At 36.1% G+C, this 25,393-nt stretch overlaps 1 protein-coding gene across 3 annotated transcripts in view; it reads right to left on the reverse strand.

Moving 5' to 3' along the window:
- Positions 1-25,393, reverse strand: part of LOC131428338 (cyclic nucleotide-gated cation channel subunit A) — a 437,118-nt gene that overhangs the window by 143,702 nt on the left and 268,023 nt on the right. For 2 of the 3 annotated variants that reach the window (XM_058592236.1, XM_058592235.1), the window contains exon 2: positions 4,623-4,887. The exons of the other annotated variant lie outside the window; for it this stretch is intronic. In XM_058592236.1, the coding sequence (XP_058448219.1) occupies positions 4,623-4,670 (48 nt within the window). In that variant the 5' untranslated portion in view covers positions 4,671-4,887. The remainder of the gene's footprint in view (positions 1-4,622; positions 4,888-25,393) is intronic. 3 annotated transcript variants of the gene reach the window in all.

Below are 25,393 nucleotides of genomic sequence, written 5' to 3' on the forward strand. Positions count from 1 at the left end.
GAAAATGAGTCATACGAATAGTACTCAGGATATTCTTATTATAAAATAAATTGGATTAGGAATATAATTTCCTAAAAGTATTGTAAAAGTTTCCTAGGTAAAATTAGGTAAAATAATGTATAACTTTTTCAGAAAAAAATAAACCTATGCATTACCTTCTACAAAATTATGGTATTTTATACTTTCTACAATTATTCCAAACAAAATTTGTAAAAAAATAACTTGAAACAAGTTATGATTAGAAAACTTGTTTTAAGGGGGTTGTCATAGTTCAATAACTAAAACTAACTTTGGAATGGCCTTAAAAAAAAGTTCCATCGAGTTCCACTTAGATTTTTTTATAGTATTGGGCATATATTTTCCTATAAATTTTGTAAAAATCAGCTGCATAAAGTTGCATATTTCGCTTCGGTTTAAGGATTTTTCATAGGTAAAAAAAGGTAAAATGTTGTATAACTTGGCCAGAAAACAACAAACCTATGCACTACCTTCAACCAAAATATGGGATTGTTTATTTACTTCATTGATTCCAAACAAAGTATAAATAAAAAAATAACTTGAAACAAGTTATTAATAAAAAATTGATTTTAAGGGGGTTGCCACAAAAACGCTTTGTATATCCGAAACGGTGCGACCTACACTTTTGATATATTTGACAAAGTAAATTATTTTTAATAGTTCTAAAAGTTTGTCGAGGAAAAAAAATTTCTATCTCTTCAGAAAAAAAAGGGATGGTTATATTTTTTGTCAAAGTAGCCCATGGACAATTAGGGATAGAATCAAATTACGCGGTATATATTTGTAAATAATTTCTTAAAAGCAACTATATGCATTAAAAGAACGGTTTGGCTGCTACTGATTTATGTCCACGTTTTTATTGATTCGAACCACTGTGCGGCGGGGTACCGTTCTTTTAACGCTGAACGAAGTTGCTTTACTGTTTCTGCCATCACGGTTACAGTTCCACTGACAGAGCTGTTAAATATTGTCTGCTGACTTATGGATTACTATGATTGATACTGCATGGATAGTTTCGTCAGTGCAGGTGAAGGTAAATCCATAAAAAATCGTCGGCAATGGTTGTCAATTTTTTTTAAATGAACACGTTACTTCAAGCAGTGTTGGCATTATCATCACCAAAAAATCTAAAGTCAGTTATCATCACCGATAATAATATATTCAGATGTTGTTAGTGCAATACGCAATAGCAATATGCAAAGCAAATACACTGAAGTCTTATTTTATGCGAGCTTACGTACCGCATAAAAAAAACCGCATAACTCTGAAAATTCGCATAAAAAAACCGCATAACTCTAGAACTTCGCATAAAAAAAACCGCATAACTCTGAAACTTTGCATAAAAAAACCGCAGAAGGGAAACCGCATATCTCTGAAAATTCGCATGAAAAAACGGCATAACCGCATAAAAAAAGACATTAGTCTACAGCGAAAAAAACGAATAATGATTGTAGAAACAAAGGCTTTGTTTTAATTCTAGAATTGATTAACTCTCATGGGCAAATTAGATTAAACCCAATTAAATGCTATTTAGCATGAAGTTAATTTATAGAAGAAAAAGGAGACCAGGGTTTTGCGCAGCTTTTGAGCCAGCCCTCTGCAGAGATGCTTTGTTGGCTACGATGGCACTTGATTGAACTCTTGTTTGTATTCCCTCCTGCGCTCCTGTTACTTCTCTGTAACTTTCAAGTAGAAGTGCTCCAAATTATGAAACTGCTGCATTAAAAAGGTTTTTAATTTTATTATAATTGTTTTTAATCACTGTATGACATATTCAAATTAATTTGATATTGATACAACATTGAAATAACTTTCCAAAAGAAATGCCGACGAACAATTTTGTTTCGAAAAGTTATTGTAATACTAAATTTTTTGTTATGTTTTTAACAAAATCATACCATTCTTTAACAAATAAATTGATTTCCTTGGAACTTTCACAAATCGCGGATAATAAAATAAACTTGGACCACAAATAACAGATATACAGGCTCACATATGAGCAAAGCCTTGGTATTACATTCCTGTAGTGGAATTTGACCTTCTGTTTCAACAGACTTCGCAGCTGATTCAGAGTGTACAGAACCATTGCATGGCTGGTGCTACGATCCTACTGACACTATGAATTCTTCCAGGTCGGGACTCGAACATACGACAACTGGTTTGTTAGACCAGTGCCCTATGCATTAAACCGCCAACCCGGGACAATACGGCTCACATATGAACTGTGTGTAAAGTTTGCTCAATCAGCATGACGAATACTTGCAGATGTCACCACGATCGACACTAGATGCTACCACGATTTGGGTGCCACTTTCACATGAGCCAAAATTTTGAGTGCTTTCACTTCACGCTAGATTGTTGTTTTGCTGTTGGTTAAAATGGCAAGTTTATTTTTGTTTTATTCCGATCGAATTGTCGTGGGATTTATGCGACATGGAAATGAAGTTGTCTTTAACACTTAGGGAAATCGTGTGATAAGTGTTAAAGTTGTTGTAGTTGGAATATTTATATAACAGGCAGGAGGATTTTGTTATCGTTCCGGAACGTAGTGGAACGTCTTGAAAGATCGCGGCGAATAGTCGAGTAGGTGGCAGCAGTGTTTCCAACGTATAGCAAATTTGAAATTTAGACAGGATTTTGAAAAATTTTGTTCGAGCCTGTATATCTGTTATCTGTGTTTGAAATTATTGTATAAAAATGCCGAAAAAAATTTTTTTCGGCATATTTTTTATACAATTCTTGAAAACAATTGAATTTTTTCAGTTCGCTTTCACCAACCAGTAACTGCAAACAATGTACAACAAGGCGCATCTATAGCAACTATCAACGAAATCAACAACAATACCACGGCAATGGATGACGAGACGAACCACGAACAAACTGCCCTTCAATCATCGCAGGAGGGAAATGGAAGCTCCTCTCCCCCTAGAAAAAGGGTGACAACGAGATCCAATACAAAAAAAAATTATCTAAAAACTCAGCTCAATCGGGCACGTAAAGCTTGTACGCAAATAGGACTGAATAAAAAATATCTTTTAAATAAAAAAAATTGAATTTTTTCAATATTCTGGAATTCCATGAGTGTCCAATGCATGTGGAAAAATTCACATTTCGCTACATCCGGCGCGTATAAAAAAAACATGCCGCGTCATAAGTTTTAAAATAATTGCTGGCTCACGAACTTTTCAACGGACTGTATTAGGATATTTTTTCCCGAATTTTCAACAGCTCAGAACATTGATATAAAAATTATATAAAAAGATTATGAAATAAAGTTTTTTTTCGTAATTTATATACAATAAGGTAAAATTTATTGCATTATCTGCGAACTGTGAAAGTTTCATTCAACAGATTTTTTGTTAAAGAATGGCCTGATTTTGTTGATGATTTTACAAAAGATTTCATTTTACAGCAGCTTTTAGAACAAAATGTTTTCTCGGCTTTGCTTTTGGAAAGCCATTTTAATGATAAAATAGAATCAAATTACCAACACTTCAACAAAAAATAAAAATAGTCATTTTTTCTGGGCGATTTTACGAATTCTGACCTCTTCATTAGACTGAAACCAAATCGTTATCGTCGGATTTGGCGGAACCGACGTTTCATTGGAAGGTTCTCTAATTGCTATCAATTTTTATCCGAAAACAAGCTTTGGTTCTAGGTTTAGATATCGATGAGTTAAAACTTAACTTCGGTAAGGTCGATTCCCAGTTCACGATTTTGGAAATACCGGAAACAGTGTTCAGAAATCGTTACATCGATTTCAATGAGAAAGACATCACTACACCACTAGGTGGATTAAAACAGCTTCTTTTCTATAAGCCGCTGTCTGTCAGTAAATTTTGGGCTACGTGAATCACTCACGCACAGCTTTCCGGTCTGTAAAGTTTCCCTCAAAGCGAAAATATCTCTGTGGTTTTACCGCAGCTTCAAGGGAATATAACCACCTGCTCAATTTTGTTACCATATTCTTTCCACGTATTCACCTATCCTTGTAGAAACAAGAGCTCATACATTTGTATGAGCTCCATGTTTCAGTCATTATAATTCTGATTCTGATTACGTACTAATGCCAATCTGAATTTAGCATGTTTGACACGATTTCGCAAGGCCAAAAATTTAACAAAACTCTTTCAGTTAATATTTGAATATCGAAACATCAGCTTGGTGTATTAATTTGACAAATTCCGTAGATCATCCCATAGTTCATTTCCTAGAGAACTAAAAAGGGCTGTTCGTTTTACTTTAATAATGTGAGCAGCACCCGTTAGCCCTTCGTTAAAAACTTAGACAATTTAAACCGAATAAAGCCGGTAATTAATGATGCCTTGGATCTTTTCAAAAATCTGTTTTCCTCAACCCAAACGTGATTGAATTGTTAGAAGCTTGCCTGTAGAACATGTATTCGAACTTTTTTTTGTGGTGACAGCCTTTGCATAACTATATCTGCCAGTTCTTCAGTTCCAAACCAACCAAACAAAAAATAACAATGGGAATAGTTTTAATTGCACTGTCTGAAACTAATTCGGGTCTCGGGTCGGGTTTGTTTTTTTTTTTCGGACAAACATTTGCTCAATTAGAAAAAAAATCAATTAATACATTACCAGAATTTTCTCCCCACCGATCACGGACAGATCGATTCGTTGAACCATGCTCTTTTCACGGATATTCCTAGTTATTCAGGATGAACTGCAATCACCACCGCTGCCAGTCGGTTTCCGGTAGCAGATGCTATCCGAAGCGTGTCGTGCCTTGTCACTCACTTTGATAGAATGTTTGTCACTTGATTCGATCGGAAAGGTTACACACATCGTTCAGCATAATCGCGATACGGTGGTCTAATTTTGCTCGACAGGCAGAAGCGCATTGCTAGCAGACGTTCAATTAAAAGCTATAAATCCTATTGCCATTTCACTGATAATAATACTGAGATCCTTTTTTTTAATTCCATCGTGCAGAAAAATGTAAAATGCCCGTTCACGAAAAATTTCCAAATGCAATATCCTTTTGTAAATCGTTCGTTTTAAGTACGCGTTTGTTCACTAAATGTATTGTTTAAGAAAAATAAATCAAATGTTTCACACACAACTAATGTGAAATTTATAGGCATCCTAATACTGCTATCCAGAGTATTGACTAATATCAATCTAATGCTAGCGGTTGTTTGCTCTGCTAACGAGTTTATATTAATTGGAAAGAAATCAAGCACTTTTAATTAATTCAAATAGCGTGTGGGCTTTCGAAACTTGATCCAAAAGCGTTGGAGCCGCGCCGTAATAAATCGAATTAAGCTAAATATAACATAAACACAAACGCCACTACATTTAAATTACGAAGCATATTTGAACAACTGGCAGTACGATTCCATTAAGTCACCCTGATATACGTGTTTCAATTACTGGCATGCGCTGGGGACGGTGGCTGGGTGTAATTTAGTTATATGTATATGAGCATTGATAAATAGGATCACTTTGCATATACTGTGTTAAATGAGTATACTTTTTTCTAAGTTATACGGTATAACGAATTATTTCGCATGACATATTTCAAAACGATGGAAATTTGATTGTTAATTATAGAGCGTCCTCCCATTGCAAAGTAAGGGTCAATTCCGCCAATTCAATTCAGTTTAAAATTAAATTTCATCGCCAACAAGTGAATACAAAACAACTACAACATGACAAGGACAAGATAGAGTAAAGTGTATCCTCCTACGAAAATATTATTGTTTTTTCAACAACAGAAAAAATACGATGCCACGGCGAAGAAAAACTTATGTATATTGCCTATGAAATAAACGTATTTATTAGAAAAAAACCCTTCTTAATCCACCTAGTGGTGTGATAATGCCTTTCTCTTCTTTCATAACAGTCTCATGAAATCATGAAAATATATTTCATACTTTTGTTAAATAATTTCGAGTACTAATTTTGACACCAATTGATTCAGATTGATTCGAGTAGTTCACAAAATCATACTTCAGTGTTTATGTCACACAGTCAGCATCATTGTTCTAAACCAGTGCTTGACATTTGCGTTGCCCACCCTTCTTAGTCCACTTAGTGGTATTTTCATAGATCTTGAAAAATCACCAAGGAAAGGGGGGGGGGGGTTACATGAAATTTTCTGAATCGAACAAATTTGATGCCAAAAGTCTTAGAATTACATGAAACGTCGAGATTTAGTGTCATCTCGAAAAAAAAAATTTTTTTTAAATCGACTTTTTGGGACTTAATGAAAATTTTTCTGTCTCAGAAAGTTAATTTTTTCGAAAATTTTTTTTTTTTAAATAACACTAAATCTCGACGTTTCATGCAATTTTAAGATTTTTGGCATAAAAAAAATTTCAGTTTCGGAAATTCCATGTACTCCCCCCTATGCACAGTGGTTCGAAAGCGCAATTTCACGCTCCTAATTGATAACTCGCTAAAAACGTGGTTTTCGAGGTACAGTATCTTCAGCAAAGTTGCTCAGAATAATAGACGCCATCTTTTGGCAAATTTCATTTATGTGATTAATTCCCCTAAAAGTGAGATAAAAATTTTAGTTTAGCTCAGGGCCAACATAGGGGCTAAGTTACTTCGACAAAGTTGTGCAGAAAGTTATTTCAAACAAGTTTGCTGAAGGTACTATTTCCGTAACATGATTCTAATTCATGATATAATGTATTTTCTGGAAAGGGTGTCCAAAAACCAGTTTTTGTAAGAAAACACATATATTTTCAATTTATATGAGTTTTCCATATTATACAAAGTTTTTCATCTTTAAAAACTACACAACTTTCTCAAACATACTATGCTGCTATCATTTCAGTTGAATGAAATAGAGTATTTTTTTTATGTTTTTATATGAAATTCTAGCGATTGATAACAAACTTTTCACGACAAATGTTGTGACTTTGTTGAATGTAATTAAAGTAACAACCGTTCACTCTTGTGCATTTTTTCGGAGTCGCGAAATTGATACTTTTTCTACTGCATTCTTGAAAACTACGATCGTTTCGAAAAATACAATTATTAATTCGTTTGCTTATAGAATTCAATAATCTTCGTTTCTTTCAAAAACTACAAGGATCAGCCCCATGGGGTTGTTCGAGTCATTGATGTGGAACAAGGCAACCAAAATTTCTAATGATCTACAATCAAACAGTTTAATCAATCGTCACACTTTTGAATCCGCAATTGTCTGCTTAGATTGATCTTTGTTCAGGAACCAAAACCGAACATTGTTTGTTTTATCGCTGACGAAATTACACCAATATCCCAAATGTATGCAATTATATCTTAGACCATACTTGCGATACGATTTTGATATTTAGTGCATATTCAGTAGTGTTCTAGTACTAGATTCATAATTTATGTCAGTTACAGAATTTAAATCTGAATTTTATAACAAGAAAAACTGGCAGTCTCAGCAGTGTTTTACTCGTGTTTCAAATATACAAAAAATAGAACGGCATCGTAGACCAGTTTTAAATTTGACAGAAGAACTGGTCGAATAAATAAATCTAGAACGGCTTGCTGGGGATACATTTGTTCCAGTTTCTGTTTTATTATAGATCTTCCATATAGAACTTCTAGCTGCTGAATTTGCTCTTAAGCTTCTTTTCGCCAAGCTTGTGTTCAAGTTTTGTATGAAAGCAGTTATTTTTATAGCATTAAGTTTCTCTACCATTCTACGATTTCGGTTGAAGCGATAAACTTTTTCTCATTATCAATCGAGTTCACCTAATTAGAAATTAATCTTAAGCACTCAAAATTTACCGTGGGGCAGTTTTCAATTCTTCAGGCGAAACGACATAACATGGAATTTCATCCGAGCTTGCATGACACAAGATCAGAGCATACCAATTAAAGCTTCAAATCGTTTTATGGCACTTTTTGTCTTTCTGTCTAGCAACAACCTACCTCTAGCATGCTACGCGTAGGACTGAAACGTTAACTATAATTTCGCTTCTATTTATAAATTCGCGTGCTTCAAACAGATTCGCTTTCGCATCGATTGACCAATCAGAGCGATGCTTTCACTTTGATGTATCGCTTACTGCTTCAAAACCGTCGTCTATGGCAGGGAAATCCGATATGCCGGAGATTTTTAGCAGACCAAATACGGCACTGCTCGTTACTAATCAAAATTTCAATCATTTATAATTGAAAATACGTGGCGTGATACATTCAAATCGAATCTTAGAAATATTTCCAATCAAATAATGAAATAATATTAATAATTGATACAAAATATACTGAGCTGTAAGTGTTTAAAATCTGATCATATTTCTACGTGTATTTTTCTTTGAGTTTCTGATTTGCACCCCTATATAGAAAATAAAGATGTGTTCCACATCAGAAAGTTCTATAACAAAGAACTTTTGATTACTCATTCTTTCAGAAGAAGTCTTTTCTATAACAAAGAACTTTTGATTACTCATTTTTTCAGAAGAACTAGTTATTTCGAACAGTTCGCGATCAGATTGCCCATCTCTAGTTTTGATCGTTGCTTCAAACTGCGTCTTTCATTCAGTAGCAGTTCTACTTCGGCCGGTATAGGAAGGCTTCGCGTTATGCATGAAAAAATACCACATCGTTCTGCGCAATATGAACTTTCGCACAATCTATAGATATATGCAGTGCAACATTGTACTGCTCAGTCGGTGCCTGCCTGCGAATAAAGAAGGAAGCTTGTCAGGATAACAAGAATGAATGCCTAATGAATTGCTTTTGCACTGGGTGCGGTGTGTGCGATTTTGCGTCTCCTGCACATTCTTTTTCACACTCGAAGAACGCGCCTCGTGCTAGAGTGTATGCCATTTTAGTTTCGAGCAATCAATGTATTCGAACCAGTGCACTGCTGGAAACTGCTGACATTTTTTTTAATGTCGTGTGCTGGAAACTTTCACGTTACCTGCTATCCGGGCAGTCATATATGAATGTCACGCAAATCGCACAGATGAAAGTCGCATGTGACAGTCATGAGCGAGCGCTACGCGAATGTAGTGGCGACAGTCTTACTCGTATTGGGCGATGAATGTAACGAAAGAATGATAGTCATCAATAGAATCGGCTACATTTTGTTTTCGGTGCAAATTTCATTGCTGGTAATAAACTTTCATGAAAATAACGTTATAACGTCGACTTTAGTGACGGTTTCATTCATGCGACGTGAAAGTTTTCATTCACACGACATTCATAGCAAACATCTACAGTCGTTGGAACCACATAGAAAGGTTATGCGATCACTGTGAAAACTGATTTTTGAACCAAGGCCCGGAGGGCAAAAAAAATGAAAATAAGTTCACTAACTTTTCTCAGATACGCGTGACCAGCGTGACCGATTTTAATAAACTTAGGTTCAAATGAAAGATCCCATACAAAACTCCCATATTTCATGCGGATTGAAAAGTAAGAGTAGAGTAAAACGCATGTATAAATTTGAGGCTTATCAATTTATACAAGAAATAAATGTTTTAAAAAATCAAGATTTCCAGTGAAACCCCTCTACTGTCTCTGGAACTTTTCTTTTAACGATTTAAATTGTCTTCGGAAAGAGCAAAAAACTTTAAATTTCTCATCGAAACATGAAATTTTTAAAATGTTTCCTTCATCTCACCAGAAATCTATCACCACAACGGCTTCGCTTCCTGAGCAACCATAAAATCTATAAATACTCGAGCAAACGTGATACGATGGTTATAGTGCTACTTTGCAGAAAAAGCTTAGAAAGGTATTGTATTGAATTGCACTTGCTTAACCATGATCACCATGCAAATGTAATCCGGCAGTTCAATAACAACCACAGAAGATGACGGAGCTTCCACAAGTGCAATAAAACCTAACCTAGCATAAATATAAGTTGCATATCTGTGAGCTAGACACTAACGCGACGGTCGTTTCGTCCATAAACAGTAGAAAAAAATAAAACCCGCACTATCCATCTACGGACAGTTTTTCACGGAGACGAACCGCAACGATTATGATGATGACGGTCGCACCGGTAGCACCACGACACGACAGCAAACGTTGCTCTGATGATGGGAAACTAATGGCTATCGAGCTGAAATCTACGCTGTAACTGCGGTTCCAGTAACGTCCTGAGCGAGCAGTAAAACAAGTTCCGACATTTATCACCCGACATTGTTTATTTCAGTCCGGTGATCCGTCCGGCGATTCGAGCGGAAAATTACGGATTACTAAAATTTGGTACAACGAAATTGATTGAAATGTCCTGGATAAAATTGCTTTTGTGATTCACAAACGTTACCTACCAACTGTTCTATTTATAACCGTCCTGAATTGTAAAACTGAGCTAATTCGTTCCAACCAATAACTTTCTAGAATTTCTTAACTAGAGCTGTTTTTTTATATTATGCAAAATTAGATTAGAGTCATTTTCCGAAAGCTGTCTCGACCCATCCAGCGGAATAGTCAGCTAATTGGGACTAAACTTCACAAAGATTCTTAAACATTAGTCCTCCTTATCGTACCCGTATGCATAATCAAGAGAATTTTATGGCTGATCTATACATAATAGAAAAAAATATCACGATATGTCCATTCAGCATCGATGACAGGCAACAGGTATGTGTTATTGAGCCACTATAAAGATTATGTGCAAAATTCTCGGATCAATGCCACGCAAAGCATTTCTGGTGCCACATATTTCGTCTCTCGCCCACCGCAGCGTTGAACGTTTAGTTAATAGGCCTTGGACAATCTGAAAATCTTGGATCTTGGAATAAAGGACGTCTAAATTCACCATGGAGAGAATTTTCCAAGCTAGCTCAAAGGAATGTGATAAGATCGTGAATAAGATATCTATTGTTGTACTACACATTTTTTTTGCTCCAAGACATCAGCAATGTGTTAGCAATTTATTATTAAATTTACTCGGGCTCGCCTTCTCCGTTCTTGGATGATGATTTTGATGCAGTAAGCGCGTTACCTATTGAGAAGGTATTAAGGGTGAAATATTGATCTGTTTCATTCACTCTAGCCTCCATAGTTGACTACGTAATTCTGGTCTTGAAATTAGTTCAAGAATCTTGGTGAGGTTTGAAACCATGTTCTAGGTCAAGAATATAGATTTAGGTTCAGCATCTAGGTCCTGGATCCAATTCCAGAGTCCAGGTTGAAAATTCAAGTCTAAGTCCAGGTTCAGAACTCAGATCAAGAATCTGGATTCAGGTTTAGAATTCAAGCTTAGAGCCCAGATCTAGAAATATTAATTCAGAACTCAGATTTTGAATCGATCCTGGTTAAAAATCGAGGTCCAGATTCAGAATCCAGAATAGGCCCGAAGTCAAGATCTAGGGTCCAAGTCCGGTTCTAAATCCAGAATCCGAGTAAAGAACTCATATCAGTCATCCTGATTCAGGTGTAGAATTCAAGCTCAGATCCCAGATCTAAAAATATTAATTCAAAATCAGAAACCAGGTACATGTCAAAAATCAAAGGCAATGTTAAGGATTCTGACCCAGATCCAGAATCCATGGTCAAAAATCCAGGTCCAAGTCCAGAATCCAGGTTCAAAACTCAGTCGAATTCCAAAATCCAGGTCAGGCCCTGAGACCAGGTCAGGTCCAAGGTCGATTTATGTTGGACTGCTAAGTGACATAACAGTTCAACATTAACAATTATGCACTGATGAATCTGAGACGAAACGTAAACAAAATTCAAAACTAAATCATTTGTGCACTTTCGCACAAATTGCTACCCACGAGGAGCAAAAAACATCAAACGACTGGACTAAAATTCAAATTCAGAATTTAGGTCCAGAATCCTGGTCCAGAATCCTGGTCCAGAACTCCGGTTCAGGTCCAGAATCCATGGACATACCATATTACAGACTCAGATCCTGGTCCAGGATCAGTTCCAAGTCCTGGGTTATACTACCAGTACCCGGTTCTGATCCAGATCCAAGTCTAGGACTTGAACCTATGGATCTAGTCGAGTAATATGGTAAATGATCCAACTCGCATTCACTCAAAAGTGTTTAACTTCAAATAGCTTAAACGATTTATGATATCTGGTTACGTCTCTGACATTATCCACCCTTTTGGTTACGAGGAATATTTTTGGCTTCATGGATACGATCATATGCAGGTAGCCAAAAACGCAAGAATTACTCGAAAAAATCAAATTTGTTAAAAAACTTATCCACCAGTCTGTGTTTTTAGCATCCAATCGTTTTTCTGTTACATCTTCATGGACCCCAATACAATAAACATTTACCGAAGCCCAACCACTTTAGTCTTTAGTTGAATTGTTCTCTCCATGTGTACAAAATTAATGGTTTGCCATACTGAAGACTTTCTGTAAAAGTTTTTCTAGATCGGAATATGTGAAATCTGATAATTTTAGAAAATCTCACTTGCCACAACAGACTAGTGATCGTCATCGAAGATGTTTTTTTGGGTAAGGAATAAACAGTTTCGGAAAATTGTTTTTTATATTTCAAAAATATTGTGTCAAAATTCAGTGTAAATTACTAAAAATATTTTTTTGCTCACTTTTCGAGAAAAAAAAATTAAAACGCGTTTTTCTGAAAACCAATTTTTTGAAGTCCGTGAACATGATCCTGAAATATCTACTAAACCTATTCTTTTCAAACCCCAAATTATGGTAGTTTTCTACCTCATGATTGGCGGAAAATTTAGCGTAGGATCACGTTTTTTGCTTAAATATGCCATGGACTGTTGTTAATCAAAATAAAATAAATTTAAGAACATTTTTGAATTCAGATAATTCTACGCCGAGTAATTGTGTTCACCGCGCGTCGTGATTTTCAAAAGATCACAGTTCGAAAAATTCTTGTGATTTTACATCTTATCAGATGCACATAAATGGAGCGTCAGATTTTACACAAATTTATATTCAAGAACGTGAAAAATTGTGTGGTTTCAAAATTACATGGCTTTAAAACGAATGGAATAAAAATCATAAGATCGACACAGCAACACCGCGACTTGAACATTAAATCACGAAACAAACCAGTTAGTCGACTGAACCACAGAAGCACATATCTGCTTGGTTGGTAAATCGAGCATATAAATTCATACAGTCTCACTTGCTAACCGAGTGCAAATTACTCTCGGAACCAGTACATTTCTGTACGAATGGAATATTGTGTCATTTGAGAAGTTAAGTAGTTATGAATTTTATCGTTTGTAGAATTACGTCACCTGTAAAATTCATAATTTTTTTCTGTGATGTTTTGGAGAATGCTCTGTTACCAACTTATTTTTCAATAATAATATACGGAAATTTAACCGAACATTCTTTTAATGATGCTTTATAAGTTTGAATAAATTTGCTTAAGCTATTTCTCCATAAAAAATCACAAAAAAGTGTTTTTTGAGTCAAGTTATCCCTTGCTCCCCCTTAGCAGGGAAATTTATAATACGAATTGTCTGCCGGAAGTCTCGCTGATTATCAAGAAATACTATAAGGGCGGAGACACCGTGTTATGGCCGGATCTGACGTTGGCCCACTCTTCGAAGCGATCGTTGGAGGAAATGAAGCGGCTGAATATCAATGCGGTATCCATGTCGGCGAACCCGCCCAAAACAGAGGGGGAATTGATAAATATAGTAAAACAAAGGAATGCATGTTTTCGTCCGCCACGGCGAATGTTCCGGTTAACTGCCGAAAGGCCGCTCGCAAGAGCGTTGATTTTTTGCAATGAAGCTTAAATAATTTCCTTCCATCATCAAAAGAAATTATCTGTCTTAGTTTTTTATCACCATCCAAAAAAAGTCCATCTTTTAATGCAAACGTTACCCAAAGCTAGTTTCTATGGCTAAGTAATTCCAAACGAGCGGCATCCAGATCAAATTTACCCGTTTGATGCATCCACCCCGTGGACGACTTGACAGCTCCCATACCTCGAGAATATAAGTAAAAGTTTTGGTTCTCTGCTTCCACAATGGCGTCGTAAATAGAATAACATTTGGAAATAACGTGTCTGTTTTTCGACAATCTGTGGTTTAAATTTTTACATTTAAGTAAGTAAAATAAATTTGGCAAGCATTTCTTGACATTAATAAAATAATTATGATAATAAGTTACTATGGTTTAGTATAAGTATAATTTTTCTCTTTTCATCAATAGAAGGTTTAAAAGTAGTTCATCACATTCCAATGAACAATGAACGTGAAGTAATGTATTCTACTGAATCTTGAAGAACAATACTACTAATTTGAAAACCAAGATTAAATCTATGATTCCCTTATCTTTATCCGAGTCGTTAGATGATCATCCAATGATAACAAATACTTCTACAAATGGCTCCTAATTCCTTGCGTTTTCATTGATACGACTGAATACGTTAGGTACTCTTTAGCCACACACACACACCACATTTCAAAAAAACACTTCATTTCTAACTCTATCAATTACTATTAATAGTTATCTTTTTAGACCAAAAAGAAGACGTTGGGCAGAGTGAAGAAGATTTTTGAATTTTTATTTCATTCAGGAGTTCTTTCGTAAGTCACAATATGAAAATTACGCTCCTTTTTAATATATTGCTGGGCGCATACACAATGACCGTAAAAAACGTAATGAAGTACTCATTGCACCCGTATTGTTTAGGTATACTAGCGCCGTCCTGAATTCAGTGGAAGACATATGAAACAGGCTCATTTCTGTCAGGTTGTGTATGGGTTGGATGCATCATAACCAATTCTAAGATCAAGGTACGGCTCAACGTAGTGACCCTTTCGGTGAAATTTACGAGAGTAACTAAAAATTTTTGTTGGGCGACTAAATTTATAGTAGGATTTGGTCAGATAGAGGATTCATAGTAATTTAGTAAAAGAGACATAGTAACCTTTCTTAGGAGATGTCTGCCGCAAAACGCCATACGAACTCTGAGCTGATCCTGTAAGGTGGAAGGTACTATCGAGATACCAATACCAAAGTCGTTTCCAAGATCTGAGAGGATGGAACTTTACCGAAGGGTTACTCGAGTCCCTGAACTCGCTGAATTTTTGCCGATTATAATATATCTTTTAGAAGATAGAGATAACGTACAACGGACTGAAAACTTAAGCCAGGCGAATCGGACTTGACAGCAATGTGCTAAGGACAAAGAACACGAAGGAAATTGATTCAAGAAAACATAATGTTAACAAACCACCGAGTTCAGATTGGTGTTGATGACATCAAAATGGTCGACGAGCTCATATGCTCAAAATCACTGATACATACCAATAATGACAGTAGTAAGGGAGAGTGTTCGGTTACCGGCACCCTTTTTTTAGCTCATAACTTCTAACTTAGTGCACATTATGCAGACATCTATACATCAATGGAAAGCTCAAGTTCCTGGCTAACAACTGATTAAGAAACTAAGTTGATTCATTTGATTGAAAAAAAAATTGTTATCAATTTAGTAAAGCGATAAATTTTGGCCATTTTGAAAAAGGTGTGCGATTACCGGCACCCAAGGATGGCTTTTATCGTATCGAAGAACGTTCACTGGCAACTCTTCAACGATTGAATCAGTGTCATCAAAGAGAAACGGAAATCATCGCAACAACAAAAACCTGGCATGGCTCATTTAACATAGAATCGACACCAGTGCGAGAGCGAATTTCTCTCGATGACATTTCTGAGAATCAAAGGTTAGCACGCTGCTGTGGGGATTCTCACTGAAGCAACAAACGGTCGCTTAATCTCGTTTCGCGATCCGATTTTATACAGGCAGTTGACAATTGCGATAGAATCATTTTACCGTTGCCGCTTATTCTAACTATGTGCATATAATTTTTGTATAAATTGTGTCTATGAAAGTGTCTGTGAATGCTCCACACAAGGGTTTTGAAATATTGCAACCTAGTATGAGAATCACCAAGTTGACACATCGATTCGATTTTCAGCGATAATTGTCAACTTGCGATTCTCTCTTGGGAAATTCCACACAGCAACGATCATTATCAGACTGTAAATTTTTCTTAAGGGCGTGAAATACTCAGAGTATGAAGTGAAGCGAAGAAATGTAGCAAAATTCTCTCACGGTTCATGCATTGAGAGACTCGAGTTCTTGTAGCATCTTCTACCGGATTGAAAATGTTGTATACAATATAGATAGCAATATAGCAGCTTCTGTCAAATTTTCGGCAATCACCAACCCTGCCGGCACCCCAAGAAATTTCGCTAAAAATTAAAAAATATAAGTGAAGACTGCAGCTATTCAAAGAAAAAACAGAATTTATTTTTTTTGGAAGCGTTTTGACAAAAGTCTTCATTGTCTGATTGTGACGTCACCTTGGCTCTCTTGGTCGAATATTTGGATGGTGGCGCCTTTGGTATTAATTTGGCCAGTCTTCAACGTTTTTTCTTAGCCGGAGCATCTGCTGTATGAGCAGCTAGATGTTTGTTTCGACAGCAGCCTGCATGTCACTGACAATTTTTCACGATTTGTCGAAAAAAATGGGGTGCCGGTAACCGAACACCTTGGGGTGCCGGTAACCGAAATTGGTAGACATTTTGCAAATGACAAAAAAAATCTTTGGTTTCGAAAATTTTGATAGCATCCGGTATTAAATCACGAAACAGATCTATATCACCTCAGAAATATTCATCCACTCACTCACCTTTCCGATTGATGCTCTTCAATTCATGATACTCTAAAAAAAGTCAGAAAAAACTTTTGTGTTGATATTCATGTAATTAAAAGTTATTTTGAACGCAGCAAATAGCACAGGGAACTGTTTGCTTCTCAATTCGACACAAAAAGTGTGTGCTATTACACACACATGACATTTGTCGGATTGACGCTATCTGCTTTCTGTCAAAACTTACGGTGGGGTGCCGGAAACCGAACACCTTCCCTACATAAATTCTGAGACGCACCATGTCAAGTAATCGTGCTTAATCTGAACTTCGTAGAATGCTTCGCTTTGAGCGGAAGGTGTAGTTAAACATTTATGGTGCGTGGGGAAGGCGAATGAACCATGCATTGCCACAGATGCTGGGGGGACCAATCCTTGGCTAAGAGGTCAAGATCGGACGACTTCGGTGGGCAGGTTGCTAAACTGTTGACAATTATCTGATCGGTACAAGAAAAATCGGATCTATTTAGTTAAGAATGACCTGCGGACCCTTAGCTGATGCCGATATTGGCGACGAACAGTTATGAATCCAGTTAAATGGAGATGCTTCCTATACACAGTAGAGATCCGTGTCTGAAGAAGTAACTATCGATCTCTCAACGGAAGTGCAGAAACTGACTTAGTGGAATGAAAAGGAAAGTTAGGCTTGGAGTAAATTTTGCATCATTTTTCAATATTGTTGGTTACATTTTAGCAAGGTACTATTAATCTAGCATTGCTTGAGCGATGAAAATTTCCGTTTTACGGCAATAGCTGAAAAATTAAAAATAGCGTACATCCCTCCATCCTCACTAGCAAATGTTTTTTCTACCAATATTTCTGTTTTAAGCGGAATAGAGTTATTATCGTTTTAACCAATATTTAGCTTTGCCCAACTCTGTTCATATTTTAACTAATTGCTTGGTGAAACCAAACATTCATTTTCTATGCGCGATAATGTAGCTCTTTTCATAATGCAAAATCATATGCACAAATATTTCTCTTTGTCATTTTCCACTTAGGACTAAGAAAATAGTGATTTTGCCGTGTTCATCATATTTCCCAATCAACCCGCAATCGAGATGTATACACCTCCTCTTACACAACTAAATTACAGATTAGTCTGCTAAGCAAAATTTTCCTCAACGTCATATAGCTTTATTGTGTATTCCAGTCTCTGACTTCGGCTTCAGCCCACGACTGACGGCAGGATAAGCCTTTTGGTGCGGTGGAAATATTATTGCTTATCGAATATGCAATGAAACGAAATGTTATTGCCTTCCAGCGCAGTGTGTCTCTCGGGGACTGTCATTCACAGACTGTGACAGGTTGATGTGTCGGTCGTACCATTAGAACTTCAGTGCTCAACGGTCTGATGAACCATGAAACATCATCGATAGCAGGTGATCTCGTGTTGATGTATGTACTTTGCTGGTTAAATTGATGGTCCATTGGGATGCGCTGACGATGAAGGCAACGAAACCTCATCCACCTTTTTGATGTTCAAACATACGTATTCCGGCCTTGGGTAAAAACTAAGAGGTTTTTTTTAAAGCACGAGCTGTACTTATATTTACTTTATAACAAAACATTGTTCATATTTCAAATTCAAAAGGCTTTCTGTGGAAAAAGCCACAGCATCACTACAGGTAACTTGGGGTTTTGGTTTCTTGGTAATCTCCTCCAGATGAAAAAGGGTTATGCCTGGTAGACATCCTTCCATGCGTATAATAATAGCTATTCTGTCACGGATTTGTAAACTTTGTCTGTAATCGTTCACGTGTGTTTTGGCATTCAATTTCAGTGTCGGATCGTTTGACCACCAGAGCAAACATATCCCGATAGGCTTTTTTCGCTGCTATAAATAAATCATTGACTTCAACCGTGAAATGATATCCACTTGTCGAAAAAGCTCCAATTTGCTATAGTAAGCCAAGGCTAACCGCCGGCGAGACTTACGACAGGAGCGAAATGATTAAATTTCTTAGAACAAACCGAAGTAAAAAATGCCATTAATACTTTTATGGGAACGAAGTAATTTACTTGTTGTCTCTGCCTGAGGAATTTTCGTCAATACAAACTGAATTTGTTTTACAATGCGGTGTGGGTGTTGTGACTGCAGTGTAGGCATTGGTGTGTTGCTTTGGAAGATTGTAAAATTAAAGGCACTAAGCCTACTAAGTTTGACTAAATTTTTTAGTCGCTCTGAACTCGAATTTTCTCTCGACAGCCCTGCAGATGGATTTCCATATTTGGATGCACAGAAAGCATGTTCAAACATTTGACATACACTCCTGACTTCTGACTTGGCAGTTGATAAGTTCAGATAGCATATTGGTGCAAAAGTTTATCTTCTCGAAATAACATGACGTTATATTATTCAGACCAGGACTATTTGAATGGCTTTGACACAGTGCATCCGCCAAATAACGTACGTCTGACTCAGAATGCAATATTATGACGGTGTTTCATTGCCATTTCTGCTCGAAAGTGCAAAAGCAGAGCAATCCACGCCATCAGTGTTTAGCAATGAAAAACGCCATTATCAATTTTCGACTTTCTCAATCTCGCCACATGGGTTACAGTTTTCATATAGCAGTGTTTCTGAAAATCAATGTTTTTCAACACAACGAGTTCACATTTATCAGAATAGAACAGACATAGAACGTGTTCTATGTCTGTAGTTGTCAACAGTCGCGCTAGATTGGCGGTTCAATACATACACAGAAAAAAATGATGACATTTACACGACATGTAATTCAATGATACTTTGAAATAGACATCAATTGAATCAAAAATTTGATTGAAAACCATCATCAATGTAAAAGTAAATTAGAATGCCTTGATTTTTCAATGAGTTATACAGCATATTTTAATTTACGCTCAGAAGTAACTTTATATTCAGATTCCTCCTCCAAATATGTGCATGAAAATAGATGTAAATATTTTTATCTGTGTAAGACACAAGTTAAATTTTCGTATGTTCGAGCAAATAAACGTAAAGCAGTAATAAACGTGACCGTTTTGGCAGGAGCACAATTAACACTAAACTAAATTGGCTCACAGTTCACTTTCTCATCTCATCCAAGTCAGTCGATAAAACAAAACCGCTTACGTTCGGGACAGAAGAAACCAAGTACAGTATTGTGTAGTGAACAATAGAACGACATCGAAATGGGTGAACCAAACGAACAAAAGCTACCGCCGACACGAAAGAATTCAATTGTTGTTGACTTCAGACAGTGCAAAACTCGACCTTCGATACAAGAACTTGAAGGTTTGCTTAAGGAGCAGATGCATCTTGACAATAAACGTGTGCACTTACTTCAATGCAATCAGACAAATATAGTTGTTTATATCCAGTTCTATAAAGAGTTGGATGCAATTCAATTCGCTAAAGACAATAATAATGTGCACTATGTGGAGCATGAAAATATCAAGTACAACATTCCAGTATATATGGAAGATAGTGCTATAGAAGTGCGTGTGCATAATCTTCCCTCAAGCGTAATCGATCCTTATATTCGCAAAACTATGTCCTAATACGGAGAGATTCTCTCTATCGAAAAAGAAAAGTGGAAAAATTTTTTCCCCCGGTATTCTAAATGGCATACGTTTGTTACGCATGCGCTTGAGGAGGCCTATACCTTCATATGTGACATTCGGTCAGGATAAAAGAATCCCGTGCAAATCACTTGTTACCTATGACAATCAGATGGCCACATGTCAATATTTCCAAAAAGCTGTTCACTACGGTAAGCCATGTGATAAACCGAACAAAAAGACAACTATACCAAAGGACAACGGTGCTTCCTTCACACCAACCCCAAGCACCTGTGACAGTCACCAACAACAGTGAAGCATCCCCTTCAACGAAACCATCCAACGTATCCCCTATATAACAAAGTACACCAGCTGCAGTTAACAACTTACCATCCAACCAACCAGCAACTGCAAACAATGTACAACAAGACGCATCTACAGCAACTTGCAACGAAATCAACAACAATACCACCGGTGCGGCAATGAATGACGAGACGAATCGCGAACAAACTGCCCCTCAATCATCGCAGGAGTCAAATGGAAGCTCTTCTCCCTCTAGAAAAAGGGTGACAACGAGATCCAATACAAAAAAAATATCTAAAAACTAAATCTAAAAGCTAAATCGGCCACGTAAAGCTTGTACGCAAATAGGCCTGAATAAAATATCTTTTAAATAAAAAAAAAATAAATTGGCTCAGCGTCATCCTGCTAACTGACGTGTGCCTGTCACACGAAAGCACGTTTACAAAGTCAAATAATAATACAAAGAAATAATTTTTGGTTGAAACTAACCCAGTTCCAAAGCTGCCAACTATACCGATTTTTGTACTCAATACAGTAAAAGAGAAATTGCTCTCTTCAAATATTGATATGTTAATTCATTTTTCAAACAGTTATTCGATTTTTGTGTTTGGGTGCATAGTGTTGAACCAAGTGGTGCGACCTTTTTTATAAACAGAAAGTTTTCTGCTCTACCAAGTTCCAACCCTAACTTTGCTTAACACCATTAGACATTTATACAGTTCAGTTTAGCCTCTACCAAATATACTATACACTGACGTCTTCTTTTATGCGAATTTACGTACCGCATAAAAAAAACCGCATAACTCTGAAAATTCGCATAACTCTGAAACTTCGCATAAAAAAACCGCAGAAGGGAAACCGCATAACTCTGAAAATTCGCATAAAAAAGTCGCGTAAAAAAAACGCATAAAAAGACCGCATAAAAAAGACCTCAGTGTATATCAATACGGATCACTCTTGCGATTAACAAGGGACATCACAGTAAAATGCGGTGACAAAAAAGGTTACTAATACACTAAAAATTTTTTAATGCAAATATGACAGCTTTCCTAATCAGTACACTGAACCAAACAACTCCAAATATATGGAATATTTCTCGATATACACTGCACGAAAAAACAAGCTGTAAATGCGGTTTAGGAACTGTGTTTAAAAAAAATCCCTATTTATATGAATGTGTGTGAAATTGCACGCAGAACTAAACAAATTATGCTTAATGCTTACAATTTACCTCAAACACATTGATATACAAGTGTAATGTTTTTTTTTGTTTCGATTATAGAGGTTTTAACCTTAAGGTCATTCACCTCTACGGGCCAGAAAAATTTTCTAACCCTATGTGCGGGGTTCGACACTAACATCCGCCCGATTCTCTCGATCCCCGTCCCTGTCCACCATCTTCATTCGAACTACCAAGATCTTTTTTTTGTCACTAACTTTTTGTTCCCCCTTCCCTGTCTCTTCACCATCTCGATAGCAACTAATTAGATCTCTGTCGTTTTTAGATATTTTGTTCCCACATTACCCCGTTTCCACAATATTTACTTTCTTTTTCATTCTCTTCCGTAACATCACCATCACCGCCCACGGAAGACCTCTCCAGTCGAAAACCAGCATGCGGCCACCCGCCGGGCCTTCGTAGCCTGGGGGTGTTTCCGCGGACCCACACGGACCGAAGGATGCGGCCAGCATACATATTTACCAACGCCATCTGGAAGACTCATGCAACACTCAATTCATCGACCACTGCCGATCGCCAGCTGAAAGCTAAATTTACGAAAACGCGAGATGACATAGTCTAATTATACTATTCTAGTTTTAAGTTAGTCGTTAATTAAGATTAGAAAATACCCTTGGCATCTAAGAGCTTAAACAGTGTGCCTAAAATTATATTACATAATTGAAAAAAAAAGTATTACAATTTCTTGATTTGAAAAAATAATCCATGGTTACTGTGATTACGATTCCAGTGATATAAATACACAAATGTTTAATAAATAAATAAATGCTACCAGACAAAATAATTTTAAATAAAACGTAACTTGTAATTCACCTCAACGAGAACTATCAATTGAAGTAAAAGTAATAAGTATAACTTGTTCTTATGCTTACTGTATTGCACTCATCATACTATTTATTAGAATTTTTCAGAGCTGAACAAATTTTCTAGTTGTCGAATTTTTGAATGGTTCGTCTGTTGAGTGAAATTCAACTACTTTTTAGAAAATAAATATCGAAATTCCAAATTTTGACAAAAAAGTTTAAACTATTCACAAAACAGTTCACAGCACGGGGCAGATCGCTCAGTATATGAACTTTTAATTCACAGAAAATTTATAAAAATGACAATTTCCTTCTACATTCTAACTTTCCGGAAAGATAAGATAATATGCAGTTAATTTAAATTCAATGTCATGAACGCTATGAAAAAAAAATATCGCAATCAAAGTAACTTGTAATACACCGTTCATTTCATTTCAATTTTGTTCTATATCAGAAGTGATATGCCAAACATTGCCTTCAAAGCCTATAGGTTTCGCCTTTTCAGCACTATTCATAACTTTCATGAGCAAAGTGGAATACTACCTCATAATTCTTGAACGTGAAGAAGATAAGTCTAAAAACGCGTAATTCCTCATTATTTATAGGCGACATTTACTTTCCTCAGAAAAAAAACACACTTAAATATAAAAAAAAGTTCACACCTCTATGTGGGCAACATGCTTGAATATTTTTGACATTTCACTTCTGGGTGTACGCTAAATGCAAACTGTTAAACATGACTGAACTAATAGCCTTTACCGTCGCCAGAGGGTTATACTGTGCGGTCTTTTTCGATTTGTATTGGATTCGTTAAAGTGATCCATATTGATATATAATATATTTACCTCGACCATCTCTATTTATTTTTGAATAAATTAAAATTCTTGTCATATACGTATTTTCCTGCACATATTTGGGCACATACTTAACAAAGTGTATTTTTCCAGTGATTTCAGTTGGATACAGTTGAAATAGATTTAATCATAAAAATGTATAGATAATGTCGTATTTCCTATACACGTTGATATTACGTCATTGTCGGACGATTACGTTGCCAAAACCGAACTGTGCTACAACGAATCGTGGCCAAAAGTACAGCTGAAGGGTACTCAATCTTTCTATTACTCAGAATCAATTGCATTGAACATTGTGTTTAATCTTGCCTCCGAACACTTCCCCTACTTTCGGGATTCAGTTAGTCAAGCTGAACCGATTGGTATATGAAACACGGCCTTCTGGGCATCAGAAATTTATCCAAAGTTTTAGAGAGTTCTATGTATACTTTATTTATATTTTTATAATATCTGTTTTAATTATATTTTTATAATATCTGTTTTAATCATAAATATAACTTATTTTTTATGTTATTGAATCTTGTTAGCATTCAAACTATCATAAGATATGAATTGAAACAGTTTCAAGTCAAATTTAGTAGATTTTATCCCTTTTTAGCATTTTTGCTCTAAATAATCACTTAAGATTTTGAGCACACTTTACCCTGTATTTCCGAAACCGGAAATAGGATTCGGATGAATTCAATAACTGTATGACCTTTCATTTGAATTTATGTTTACGAAAATCGATGGGGGTTTCTTCAAGACAATGAAGTGAGTTCCTACTTCCGGATCCGGTATTTTCGGATCCGAGCGCAGTTTATTTGACCAGCAACTAACATAACAAACAAACTGAAACAAATTTAAAAGAATTTTTCCCTCTTTTGCATCGTTGCTGTGAATGACAGTTTGAAATTTATAACAAACTTCACCCTGTTTTCCGGAACCGGATGTCGGATTCTGGTGAAATTCAATAGCAGTATATGGGACCATAAGACCTAAGTTCGTGATAATCGGTTGAGTCATCTCTGGAAAAATGAAATGAGTTACTTTTTTAAGCTTTTGACAACTGCTTCCGGTACTTCCGGAACCGGTAGATTCGAAATCAAATTTTTTAACCGATAAGATAAACACATTCTGAGAATTATAGGACTAATTCAAAGGACTCTATTCGTTTTTGCATCGCCATGTATAAAAAGCAAGAGGGTAATGTCAGAGACATAACTGGATGACGTGAATACGAATAAAACTGGCATGCTTTTGCTTTCGAATATCGATGCGTCACTTGCATAATTGTGACTTGTATAATTATAAGGTGGAACACATTAAAGCAAAAAAATGCGAGGTCATGTTGAAGGCAAGGCCGATTAAATCAAAAATGCAATGTTCAAATTCATTCTTAATTTGTAAAATCTGCAACAAGTCGTTGTTTGCCATCTAGGATTTCTAAATCCACAAACTGAAATATGTAAGAATTGTGAAATATGTATTATTGATATCCACTCGCCAAGCGTGGAAAAACAGTATTCACAAACTAATAATATTTTTAATAAACATCTTACAAACCATTTCTAATTCCATATGAAAAAGATCTTGTTTGAATTCGCAGTAGACGAGAAAATCGCATATAAGAGCATTTCAATTATAAACGCTTTGTGCGATGATTCATTCAATTCACGCGGTTTCAATTTTTCGCGCATTAGTTTGACACTGAAATTTATCTTAACACTTGTTCATACCAAACATTTTTGTCAACTTAAATTTTGAGTGATTTCTGGCTATTTCAGACTGCTAAAAATTTTATCAAAAATAGCTGACCATATTTTCGATGGTATGTTAAGAAAAAATTATGTTGCTGCAAAAGGAGCCCCATAGTAAAGCAAGTCGTTTTCAAGACAAAACTAGAGCTCAAAATTGTCATGCATTCTCAATGAAAAAATTCAATCCAACAGCCTCATATTCGTTTTCTACTATCTCTTAAACGATCGCATCCGAAACAAACGAAGAGAGTCGAAGCATTTTCTTTTCTCATTAAATCTAAAGAGAGTTACAATGCCAACGT

Source organism: Malaya genurostris, chromosome 2 (genome assembly GCF_030247185.1).
Source record: "Malaya genurostris strain Urasoe2022 chromosome 2, Malgen_1.1, whole genome shotgun sequence".
Taxonomy (NCBI): domain Eukaryota; kingdom Metazoa; phylum Arthropoda; class Insecta; order Diptera; family Culicidae; genus Malaya; species Malaya genurostris.